The 13,198-nt window shown below is 43.4% G+C and overlaps 1 protein-coding gene across 1 annotated transcript in view; it reads right to left on the bottom strand.

The window, feature by feature from the left end:
• Positions 1–5,953, bottom strand: part of tlcd2 (TLC domain containing 2) — a 41,891-nt gene extending 35,938 nt beyond the window's left edge. Inside the window, exons 1-2 of the mRNA XM_014162720.2 lie at positions 5,322–5,953; positions 4,851–4,933 (exon numbers count right to left, since the gene is read on the bottom strand). Coding sequence (XP_014018195.1) covers positions 4,851–4,933; positions 5,322–5,500 — 262 coding nt within the window. The 5' untranslated portion in view covers positions 5,501–5,953. The remainder of the gene's footprint in view (positions 1–4,850; positions 4,934–5,321) is intronic.
• Between the last annotated feature and the right edge of the window lie 7,245 nt (positions 5,954–13,198).

The raw sequence follows: 13,198 nt of genomic DNA, 5'->3' as shown, positions 1-13,198 counted from the left end.
CATTATCTCCGCTCACTGGTCACCATAGCAGCACCCACCTGTAGCACGCGCTCCAGCAGGTATATCTCTCTGGTCACCCCTAAAGCCAACTCCTCCTTTGGTCGTCTCTCCTTCCAGTTCTCTGCTGCTAATGACTGGAACGAACTACAAAAATCTCTGAAACTGGAAACACTTATCTCCCTCACTAGCTTTAAGCACCAGCTATCAGAGCAGCTCCCAGATCACTGCACCTGTACATAGCCCATCTATAATTTAGCCCAAACTACTACCACTCCCCCTACTGTATTTATTTATTATTTTGCTCCTTTGCACCATATTATTTATATTTTAACTTTGAACATTCTTCAAATTATAATTCTACCATTCCAGTGTTTTACTTGCTATACTTTATTTACTTTGCCACCATGGCCTTTTTTTGCCTTTACCTCCCTTATCTCACATCATTTGCTCACATTGTATATAGTCTTATTTTTGTCTACTGTATCATTGATTGTATGTTGTTTTACTCCATGTGTAACTCTGTTTTTGTATGTTGTCGAACTGCTTTGCTTTATCTTGGCCAGGTCGCAATTGTAAATGAGAACTTGTTCTCAACTTGCCTACCTGGTTAAGTAAAGGTGAAATAAATAAATAAATAAAAGTCTATAGAAAGCTGATGGGATCCTCCTCTTTTTAATAGAGTTTAATCAAAACTCTGTTTTCTCACGCAGTTGCATAGCCTATAGAAATGTTGGCAACATGAACTTATGTGCTTTCATGAAGTGTTTGTCCCGTGTGGCTCAGTTGGTAGAGCATGGTGTTTGCAACACCAGGGTTGTGGGTTCGATTCCCACAGGGAACCAGTACGGAAGAAAAAAAAATAATGTATGAAATGTTTGCATTCACTATCGTAAGTCGCTCTGGATAAGAGCGTCTGCTAAATGACTAAAATGTAAATGTAAATGTTTGGTTAGATTTTCAAATACATTTGCATTGATGTTAGAGTGATTAGAGGGACAATAGAGTGCTGAGTACAAGGCAGTTAGCAAGTTTGGTAGGCTCCTAATGACCATCAGCAGCATCAGAGCTTGGAAAAGCCTAATTATGGTGACTACATGGTCACATGGAATTTTACTGCCGTCATGACTCGTGACCGCCGGTGTGGCGGTAATAAGGTCACGATTTTATATTTAAACCTGCGTGTCCTGATCGTGTCTGGTGTGGATGGACAAAATCAACATGAGCGCGATTTCGGACCCAGACACATGCCCAGTCTAGTCAGCATGTAAGCTTCTCTTCATTTATATTTTTTACATATTAATATCACAGTGGACACCTAAGCCTACAGGCCTACGCATGCCTTGCCCTGATGCATTTAGTGCTGAAATCTCTGACAGCTGAACCGTGAGGAGGATAATTGTTGTTTTACGAAAGTATAAACCAATAGGCTATAAAGTTTTGCATATGCTACACATCAAAAAACAAGGAATAGTGTTTTTCAAAATTTGTTATAGGCTTTTTTTAAGGACATGTAAATGTGTCTCATTTGGCCAATATCCCTCATTTAATGATGACGCTGGCTGCGTGGGTAGACACCTTAAATGTTATGCACCCAATGCATATGAATGACCGGTAAATTACTCAAATGTCCGATACATTAAAATCTTCCTAGTCACTTTTCCGCCGCCTAATTTTCCTAATGGAAACCCTGAGATATCTTCTCACACACACACACACACACACACACACACACACACACACACACACACACACACACACACCAATTTCAAAGATTTTACTGAGTTACAATTCATATAAAGGAAATCAGTCAATTGAAATAATTTATTAGGCCCTGATCTATAGATTTCCCATGACAATGGAGGCAGCTTATGGTAGAAATTAACATTCAATTCTCTGGCAACTGCTCTGGTCGACATTCCTGCAGTCGGCATGCCAATTGCATACTCCCTCAAAACTTGAGACATCTGTGGCATTGTGCTGTGTCAAAACTACACATTTTTATGTGACCTTATAATTGTCCCCAGCACAAGGTGCACCTGTGTAATAATCATGCCGTTTAATCAGCATTTTGATATGCCTCCCGTCAGGTGGATGGATTATATTGGCAAAGGAGAAATGCTCACTAATAGGGATGTAAACAAACTTGTGCACAAAACAAAATTTGAGAAATAAGCTTTTTGTGCATATGGAAAAAATTAATTCAGCTCATTAAACATAGGACCAACACTTTACATGTTACGTTTATATTTTTCTTCAGTTGAGTATAGCTACAAAATACATTTTCCAGTAACACTGACTCAATGATGAAGATAGATAGCATAGGATAATCACCGGTGATGGCCGATGTGCTCATGCCAATATCTCAAGTTAAGATACTTTGAAAAGCAGTGCTGTTCACTCAGAATCGCTCAAAAGTTGAGAAACAAATGTGCTAGCGTCTACAGACAGATTAGTCTTCCCTTTTCAGCAGTAGGCATTTTCTTTCCAAATGGTAGACCTACGTTTTTCTCGTGATTGTATTTTGAAATTTGTGAAAGGCAAAATGACAGCCAACCACAGAAATATACTGCTCAAAAAAATAAAGGGAACACTTAAACAACACATCCTAGATCTGAATGAAAGAAATAATCTTATTAAATACTTTTTTCTTTAAATAGTTGAATGTGCTGACAACAAAATCACACAAAAATAATCAATGGAAATCCAATTTATCAACCCATGGAGGTCTGGATTTGGAGTCACACTAAAAATTAAAGTGGAAAACCACACTACAGGCTGATCCAACTTTGATGTAATGTCCTTAAAACAAGTCAAAATGAGGCTCAGTAGTGTGTGTGGCCTCCACGTGCCTGTATGACCTCCCTACAACGCCTGGGCATGCTCCTGATGAGGTGGCGGATGGTCTCCTGAGGGATCTCCTCCCAGACCTGGACTAAAGCATCCGCTAACTCCTGGACAGTCTGTGGTGCAACGTGGCGTTGGTGGATGGAGTGAGACATGATGTCCCAGATGTGCTCAATTGGATTCAGGTCTGGGGAACGGGCGGGCCAGTCCATAACGGGCGGGCCAGTCCATAGCATCAATGCCTTCCTCTTGCAGGAACTGCTGACACACTCCAGCCACATGAGGTCTAGCATTGTCTTGCATTAGGAGGAACCCAGGGCCAACCGCACCAGCATATGGTCTCACAAGGGGTCTGAGGATCTCATCTCGGTACCTAATGGCAGTCAGGCTACCTCTGGCGAGCACATGGAGGGCTGTGCGGCCCCCCAAAGAAATGCCACCCCACACCATGACTGACCCACCGCCAAACCGGTCATGCTGGAGGATGTTGCAGGCAGCAGAACGTTCTCCACGGCGTCTCCAGACTCTGTCACGTCTGTCACATGCTCAGTGTGAACCTGCTTTCATCTGTGAAGAGCACAGGGCGCCAGTGGCGAATTTGCCAATATTGGTGTTCTCTGGCAAATGCCAAACGTCCTGCACGGTGTTGGGCTGTAAGCACAACCCCCACCTGTGGACGTCGGGCCCTCATACCACCCTCATGGAGTCTGTTTCTGACCGTTTGAGCAGACACATGCACATTTGTGGCCTGCTGGAGGTCATTTTGCAGGGCTCTGGCAGTGCTTCTCCTGCTCCTCCTTGCACAAAGGCGGAGGTAGCGGTCCTGCTGCTGGGTTGTTGCCCTCCTACGGCCTCCTCCACGTCTCCTGATGTACTGGCCTGTCTCCTGGTAGCGCCTCCATGCTCTGGACACTACGCTGACAGACACAGCAAACCTTCTTGCCACAGCTCGCATTGATGTGCCATCCTGGATGAGCTGCACTACCTGAGCCACTTGTGTGGGTTGTAGACTCCGTCTCATGCTACCACTAGAGTGAAAGCACCGCCAGCATTCAAAAGTGACCAAAACATCAGCCAGGAAGCATAGGAACTGAGAAGTGGTCTGTGGTCCCCACCTGCAGAACCACTCCTTTATTGGGGGTGTCTTGCTAATTGCCTATAATTTCCACCTGTTGTCTATTCCATTTGCACAACAGCATGTGAAATTTATTGTCAATCAGTGTTGCTTCCTAAGTGGACAGTTTGATTTCACAGAAGTGTGATTGACTTGGAGTTACATTGTGTTGTTTAAGTGTTCCCTTTATTTTTTTGAGCAGTGTATAATCCATAGATGGCAGTTCCCATTCAAGTCTGGACTGGCAGGCATTGCTAGTGTATCCATGAGTTTAACAGTCAAAGTGCCAGAGTTAGAGGTTCCAAAATCCTTCTATGGATTATATCTATTTGTATTTATTATGATTTCCCATTAGCTGCTGCCTTACTCTTCCTGGGGTCCAGACACATCACACAACTAAACAAAAAAAAATGTAATAAAAGTACATCATATAACATCATTACCACACAAAATGTATAATACCACCATATAACAATATTGAAATGTGTGTGTGTGCTAGCGTGTGTATGAGTATGCGTGTGTGTCTCTTCACAGTCCGCGTTGGCCACAACGGAACAAACTGTTCTATATTTGGCGAGTGTATTGGCCAAATTGCAACCTTCCCAACTGTAAGTGCTTGTGATAAAACTTAATCCACTGCTATTTTTTAGAAGCCATTGATCCTCTGTAGCTAAATTATGCTCTCTGGTGTAGTATTTGGAATAATTGTACTTATATCTGTTTAGACTGGTGTAATTTTGGGGGAAATTATTTTTATATCCTGATTTCTGCAAAATTATTTGGATTGATCAGGGGTTCTGCAGTACTTCCAGCACTGTTACTTCCTGCTGCTATGTGTGGACAGCTCACACACCGCTTCCCTTTCCCTCTGCCCATCCACACACTCACTCACCAATTGATACAGAAACCAACGTGTGCGAGAACACAGAATGGGTTCCTATCAAATCTTCGGCCATCTGTGGGTGTACGAAAAAGCTGCAGGGGAAAAACAGACACATTCAGTTGAGAGAATAACCAGAAAGCAATTAAAATAGATATATTATTCAAAGCAATATAATCGTTTTTTGTATTATTGGGAGAGAAAGTTGGAGAGAATTAGCATAGTGAAAAAGGTGTAGGCTAAATAAAATTGATTCTGAAGCATTCTTTATGACCATAGGTTAATTGATTTAACATTTCACAATTCAGTCCAGAACAAAACATTATCCACATTATGTTACCTTACAAAAATCAACATTTTTACCTTTAAATTGTAAAAATGTATTATAAACCCTATTATCAGTTACTACCCTGTAATGAAAAAGCTAATTTAAAACAATTGATCTTTGCATGTCAAGCATCAAGACAGTGGAAAACGACTCACCATAGTACAGCCCATATCCCAGTTATCAGACTGTGGGTGAAAGATGTGCAGATATTTCTCCATTTCCAGGCATTTCTGCAAGCAGTCTCAGGAATAGGGAGTTTACTGACACCACAGTTGACAAGTTTAAAAAAACCAATAGAGCCACCCGCAGTCAAAAGCACTGAATTCAACTCCATGGCGACGACAAACTCCTTTCTGTGTCCTACTCCACTTGAAGAATTCTACGTTAGAAAATTCGCGCGCTGTAGTTGTCCAAGATCGAGGCGCTCGCTCTCTCTGCTCGCGATTGATATTTACACTGTCATATCAAACATACTGACTTTACTTTGGAGTTCCGCGTTATTCAGCCCAAAGCGATAAATGTTCTTCCGACTCCTGATGTAAGTCGACTCAAATGTAGGCAATGTATTGTTTTGTCTCATAAATGGAAGGTGAGGCGTGGACGTCAATGATATTCTATTCTATGATTTCAGGTTGACCATTTTTATTGTAGTACCAGCCAAAGGAGAAGACATAATTGCTTTCTCGGACGCATGTGCTGAGCGTGCAAACTGATGTAAAAGTTGTGAAATGCTGCTATTATAAAATTATCCTTGCTTGTGTAACTTGTGCTGTTGAGTTACCAAACACAGACAATCCCCGCCCTACTATAAGGGGGCGCAGCTAGAATAATTTAAAGTATACGTCAAGAATGTATCACCCCGCCTCCGTTAATTCATAAAGGGTTATGGGAATAGTAGTTTCATGAAATGTACCAGACAACATAGACCCACGTAGTTTTTTTCTGTGGGCCAGGACACGTCAAATAGTGTTATTTGACACGTCAAAAAGTTGTTATCTTTTTTGTCACGCAAACACCCAAACGGCGTTCCATACCATGCAGATAAAATTGTCTCGCGCACATACAGTGCTGGTCATAAAAGAAAGCTAGCTAGCTCATGGATGCAAACAATGTTCTTCCCCAAAAACACAGCAAAACGACATAATCTGTTTCAGTAGCTATAGTTAGCTAGCTAACTATATAGCTAGGTGTCATCATCTAAAATAACCCTCACTTATAAAACAGTTCTTATTTGATTAATGGTGGTCGGACCCATCTATGTGAAGCTAGCCACAATAGTGGACTTTGCGGTTAGCCTTCAAAATAAAAGTATGTCATTGACAGTGATGCAAATTAATACAAATATAATTATGCCATAATTGAATAGATTATGCTAAACGACGTTGAAATGTTGATATATAAAATCAACAAAAGACAATTTGTTCATTTGACAAAAAGCTGTTGAAATCACACTGGATGTATTAGACTTTAGAATTGCATTAGGGGCATACTTATTTTTTGAATTCACCTTTATTTAACCAGGTTGGCTAGTTGAGAACAGGTTCTCATTTTACAACTGCGACCTGGCCAAGATAAAGCAAAGCAGTTCGACACATACAACAACACAGAGTTACACATGGAATAAACAAACATACAGTTAATAAAACAGTAGAAAAAGTCTATATACAGTGTGTGCAAATGAGGTAGGATAAGGGAGGTAAGGCAATAAATAGGCCATGGTGGCGAAATAATTACAATATAGCAATTAAACACTGGAATGGTAGATGTGCATTAGATGAATGTGCAAGTAGAGATACTGGGATGCAAAGGAGCAAGATAAATAAATAAATACAGTATGGGGATGAGGTAGTTGGATGGGCTATATACAGATTGGCTATGTACAGGTGCAGTGATCTATGAGCTGCTCTGACAGCTGGTGCTTAAAGCTAGTGAGGGAGATATGAGTCTCCAGCTTCAGTGATTTTTGCAGTTCGTTCCAGTCATTGGCAGCAGAGAACTGGAAGGAAAGGTGGCCAAAGGAAGAATTGGCTTTGGGGGTGACCAGTGAGATATACCTGCTGGAGCGCGTGCTACGGGTGGGTGCTGCTATGGTGACCAGTGAGCTGAGATAAGGCGGGGCTTTACCTAGCAGAGACTTGTAGATGACCTGGAGCCAGTGAGTTTGGCTTTGAGTATGAAGCGAGGGCCAGCCAACGAGAGCGTACAGGTCGCAGTGGTGGGTAGTATATGGGGTTTTGGTGACAAAATGGATGGCACTGTGATAGACTGCATCCAATTTGCTTTGTTGACCAGCAACAAAGTAAACCACCACCAGATGCTTTGTTGCGAAATAGGAAGCCAATTCTATATTTAATTTTGTATTGGAGATGCTTAATGTGAGTCTGGAAGAAGAGTTTACAGTCTAACCAGACACTTAGGTATTTGTAGTTGTCCACATATTCTAAGTCAGAACCGTCCAGAGTAGTGATGCTGGACGGATGGGCAGGTGCGGGCAGCGATCGGTTGAATAGCATGCATTTAGTTTTACTTGCATTTAAGAGCAGTTGGAGCCCATGGAAGGAGAGTTGTATGGCATTGAAGCTTGTCTGGAGGTTAGTTAACACAGTGTCCAAAGAAGGGCCAGATGTATACAGAATGGTGTCATCTGCATAGAGGTGGATCAGAGAATCACCAGCAGCAAGAGCGACATCATCGATGTATACAGAGAAGAGAGTCGGCCCGAGAATTGAACCCTGTAGCACCCCCATAGAGACTGCCAGAGGTCCGGACAACAGGCCCTCTGATTTGACACACTGAACTCTATCAGAGAAGTAGTTGTGAACCAGGCGAGGCAATCATTTGAGTAACCAAGGCTGTTGAGTCTGCCGATAAGAATGTGGTGATTGACAAAGTCGAAAGCCTTGGCCAGGTCGATGAATACGGCTGCACAGTATTGTCTCTTATCAATGGCGGTTATGATATTGTTTAGGACCTTGAGCGTGGCTGAGTGCACCCATGACCAGCTCTGAAACCAGATTGCATAGTGGAGAAGGTACGGTGGAATTTGAAATGGTCGATAATTGTTTGTTAACTTGGCTTTCGAAGACCTTAGAAAGGCAGGGTAGGATAGATATAGGTCTATAGCAGTTTGGGTCTAGAGTGTCTCCCCCTTTGAAGAGGGGGGTGACCGTGGCAGCTTTCCAATCTTTGGGGATCTCAGACGATACGAAAGAGAGGTTGAACAGGCTAGTAATAGGGGTTGCAACAATTTCGGCAGATCATTTTAGAAAGAGAGGGCCCAGATTGTCTAGCCCTGCTGATTTGTTGGGGTCCAGATTTTGCAGCTCTTTTAGAACATCAGCTATCTGGATTTGGGTGAAGGAGAAATGGGGAAGGCTTGGGCGAGTTGCTGTGGGGGGCAGGGCTATTGATCGGAGTAGCCAGGTGGAAAGCATGGCAAGCATGGCCGTAGAAAAATGCTTATTGAAATTCTCAATTATCGTGGATTTATCGGTGGTGACAGTGTTTCCTAGCCTCAGTGCAGTGGGCAGCTGGGAGGAGGTGCTCTTATTCTCCATGGACTTTACAGTGTCCCAGAACTTTTTGGAGTTTGTGCTACAGGATGAACATTTCTGCTTGAAAAAGATAGCCTTAGCTTTCCTAACTGCCTGTGTATATTGGTTCCTAACTTCCCTGAAAAGTTGCATATCACGGGGGCTATTCGATGCTAATGCAGAACGCCACAGGATGCTTTTGTGCTGGTCAAGGGCAGTCAGGTCTGGAGAGAACCAAGGGCTATATCTGTTCCTGGTTCAATTGTTTTTGAATGGGGCATGCTTATTTAAGATGGTGAGGAAGGCACTTTTAAAGAATAACCAGGCATCCTCTACTGACGGGATGAGGTCAATATCCTTCCAGGATACCCGGGCCAAGTCGATAAGAAAGGCCTACTCGCTGAAGTGTTTTAGGGAGCGTTTGACAGTCATGAGGGGTGGTCGTTTGACCAGAGACCCATTACGGATGCAGGCAATGAGGCAGTGATCGCTGAGATCTTGGTTGAAAACAGCAGAGGTATATTTGGAGGGCAAGTTGTTTAGGATGATATCTATGAGGGTGCCCGTGTTTACGGATTTGGGGTTGTACCTGGTGGGTTCATTGATAATTTGTGTGAGATTGAGGGCATCAAGTTTAGATTGTAGGATGGCCGGGGTGTTAAGCATGTCCCAGTTTAGGTCACCTAGTAGCACAATCTCAGAAGATAGATGGGGGGAAATCAATTTACATGTGGTGTCCAGGGCACAGCTGGGGGCAGAAGGTGGTCTATAGCAAGCGGCAACGATGAGAGACTTGTTTCTGGAAAGGTGGATTTTTAAAAGTAGAAGCTCGACATTTTGGGGTATTGACCTGGATAGTAAGACAGAACTCTGCAGGCTATCTCTGCAGTAGATTGCAACACCGCCCCCTTTGGCAATTCTATCTTGTTGGAAGATTTTGTAGTTAGGGATGGAAATTTCAGGGTTTTTGGTGGTCTTCCTAAGCAAGGATTCAGACACGGCTAGGACATCCGGGTTGGCAGAGTGTGCTAAAGCAGTGAATAAAACAAACTTAGGGAGGAGGCTTCTAATGTTAACATGCATGAAACCAAGGCTTTTACGGTTACAGAAGTCAACAAATGAGAGCACCTGGGGAGTAAGAGTTGAGGTAGGCACTGCAGGGCCTGGATTAACCTCTACATCACCAGAGGAACAGAGGAGGAGTTGGATAAGGGTACGGCTAAAGGCTAACAGAACTGGTCGTCTAGTATGGTCGGAACAGAGAGTAAAAGGAACAGGTTTCTGGGCGTGATAGAATAGGTTCAAGGCATAATGTACAGACAAAGGTATGGTAGGATGTGAGTACATTGGAGGTAAACCTAGGCATTGAGTAATGATGAGAGAGATATTGTCTCTAGAGACGTTTAAAACAGGTAACGTCACCACATATGTGGGAAGTGGGGCTAAATGGTTGGTTAAGGCATATTGAGCAGGGCTAGAGGCTCTGCAGTGAAATAAGACAATAATCACTAACCAGGACAGTAATGGACAAGGCATATTGATATTAGGGAGAGGCATGCGTAGCCGAGTTATCATAGGAGTGGTTGGGCTGGCTGGAGACACGGCGATTCAGACTGCTAGCATGCTAGCAGAAGGACGTCGCGACGGAGGAAAGTCTGTTTTAGCCTCCGCGTGCGGTGACGTCGATAGACCAGTCGTGATGGATTAGTAGGGTTCCGAGTAGCAGAGGGGTCCAAGTCCAATTGGCAAAATAGGTATAGTGGCCCAAGAAATTGGCCGATAGATCTACAGTGAGGGAAAAAAGTATTTGATCGCCTGCTGATTTTGTATGTTTTCCCACTGACAAAGAAATGATCAGCCTATAATTTTAATGGTAGGTTTATTTGAACAGTGAGAGACAGAATAACAACAAAAAAATCCAGAAAAACGCATGTCAAAAATTTTATAAATTGATTTGCATTTTAATGAGGGAAATAAGTATTTGACCCCCTCTCAATCAGAAAGATTTCTGGCTCCCAGGTGTCTTTTATACAGGTAACGAGCTGAGATTAGGAGCACACTATTAAAGGGAGTGCTCCTAATCTCAGTTTGTTACCTGTATAAAAGACACCTGTCCACAGAAGCAATCAATCAATCAGAGTCCAAACTCTCCACCATGGCCAAGACCAAAGAGCTCTCCAAGGATGTCAGGGACAAGATTGTAGACCTACACAAGGCTGGAATGGGCTATATGACCATCGCCAAACAGCTTAGTGAGAAGGTGACAACAGTTGGTGCGATTATTCGCAAATGGAAGAAACACAAAAGAACTGTCAATCTCCCTCGGCCTGTGGCTCCATGCAAGATCTCACCACGTGGAGTTGCAATGATCATGAGAACGGTGAGGAATCAGCCCAGAACTACACGGGAGGATCTTGTCAATGATCTCAAGGCAGCTGGGACCATAGTCATCAAGAAAACAATTGGTAACACACTACGCCGTGAAGGACTGAAATCCTGCAGCGCCCGCAAGGTCCCCCTGCTCAAGAAAGCACATATACATGCCGATCTGAAGTTTGCCAATGAACATCTGAATGATTCAGAGGACAACTGGGTGAAAGTGTTGTGGTCAGATGAGACCAAAATGGAGCTCTTTGGCATCAACTCAACTCGCCGTGTTTGGAGGAGGAGGAATGCTGCCTATGACCCCAAGAACACCATCCTCACCGTCAAACATGGAGATGGAAACATTATGCTTTGGGGGTGTTTTTCTGCTAAGGGGACAGGACAACTTCACCGCATCAAAGGGACGATGGACGGGGCCATGTACCGTCAAATCTTGGGTGAGAACCTCCTTCCCTCAGCCAGGGCATTGAAAATGGGTCGTAGATGGGTATTCCAGCATGACAATGACCCAAAACACACGGCCAAGGCAACAAAGGAGTGGCTCAAGAAGAAGCACATTAAGGTCCTGGAGTGGCCTAGCCAGTCTCCAGACCTTAATCCCATAGAAAATCTGTGGAGGGAGCTGAAGGTTTGAGTTGCCAAACGTCAGCCTCGAAACCATAATGACTTGGAGAAGATCTGCAAAGAGGAGTGGGACAAAATACCTCCTGAGATGTGTGCAAACCTGGTGGCCAACTACAAGAAACGTCTGACATATGTAATTGCCAACAAAGGTTTTTCCACCAAGTACTAAGTCATGTTTTGCAGAGGGGGTCAAATACTTATTTCCCTCATTAAAATGTAAATCATTTTATGACATTTTTGACATGCGATTTTCAGGATTTTTTGTTGTTGTTATTCTGTCTCTCACTGTTCAAATAACCTTCCATTAAAATTATAGACTGATCATTTCTTTGTCGGTGGGCAAACGTACAAAATCAGCAGGGGATCAAATACTTTTTTCCCTCACTGTATTCAGCTAACAGTCCAATATGCTCTAGACAGCTAGCGGGCCGCGTCTAGCAGCTAGTGGGCTGCGGCTAGCAGATGGGCATTCAGGGGATGTCGCGGCATAGGGGTCAGTTGAGTACCCCCTCGAGCAAGTTACGTCTATCAGAGAAGTAGTTGGTTTCACTGAACAGCCTTACCTATGGATTGTGGATCAATGACATAGGGTGTCAGTCTACTTAGTGACACTCAGAGAAACATTAGCATCATAGCTCTTATTGCGGGACTCTGAAACAACTGAATTGAGCCACATTTATTGTCAACCCATGTGTATTGAACACCATTCCCAAGGAAAAACAATACTGCGTGGATGTTTTGGAGTCTGATAACTCTGAGGAGGACGTTGGGAAAAAATATCTTGGGTATTGAGTAGACTGATACCCCATTTAATTGATCCCCAATCCTTAGGTAAAGCTGTGCAGTGCAATATGAATATCAATACACACAATAGGCTGACTGGGGAGGAGATTTCACACAGTCACAGTCACTGTCCCGCGATAAGAGCTACAACACTAATATTTGCGTAAACTCTTCACAGGTTTGTTCTGTGGGTGTCACCAAGTAGACTGGTAACCCATTTCATTGCTTGTTTAACATTATCTAGTCTAAACATGGCATAATTCCACCAATTGTAACCTTCTGCATTACTTTCAGTGGTACTTTTATTTTGAAGGCAAACCGCAAATTCCACTATTGTGCCAAATCCTTATTGTGGCTAGCTTCACAACACATAACCTAGTCCGGTTGAGCCTCACTAGCCAGATGAAGCTAGCTGGCTGCTTATAACGTTATCTTTGGGCATTCTTGAGGTCGTGCACTGATGTTGGGCGATTAGGCCTTGCTCGCAGTGGGCATTCCAATTAAGTGTGCGATGGGGTTGAGGTCAGGGCTCTGTGCAGGCCAGTCAAGTTCTTCCACACCGATCTCGACAAACCATTTCTTTATGGACCTCGCTTTGTACATGGGGGCATTGTCATGCTGAAACAGGAACGGTCCTTCCCCAAACTGTTGCCACAAAGTTGGAAGCACCGAATTAATGTTTCCGATTAAGCGGTTTAGCATTGATT

Source organism: Salmo salar, chromosome ssa20 (assembly GCF_905237065.1).
Source record: "Salmo salar chromosome ssa20, Ssal_v3.1, whole genome shotgun sequence".
Classification (NCBI taxonomy): domain Eukaryota; kingdom Metazoa; phylum Chordata; class Actinopteri; order Salmoniformes; family Salmonidae; genus Salmo; species Salmo salar.
This window is presented reverse-complemented; position numbering and strand designations above follow the sequence as displayed.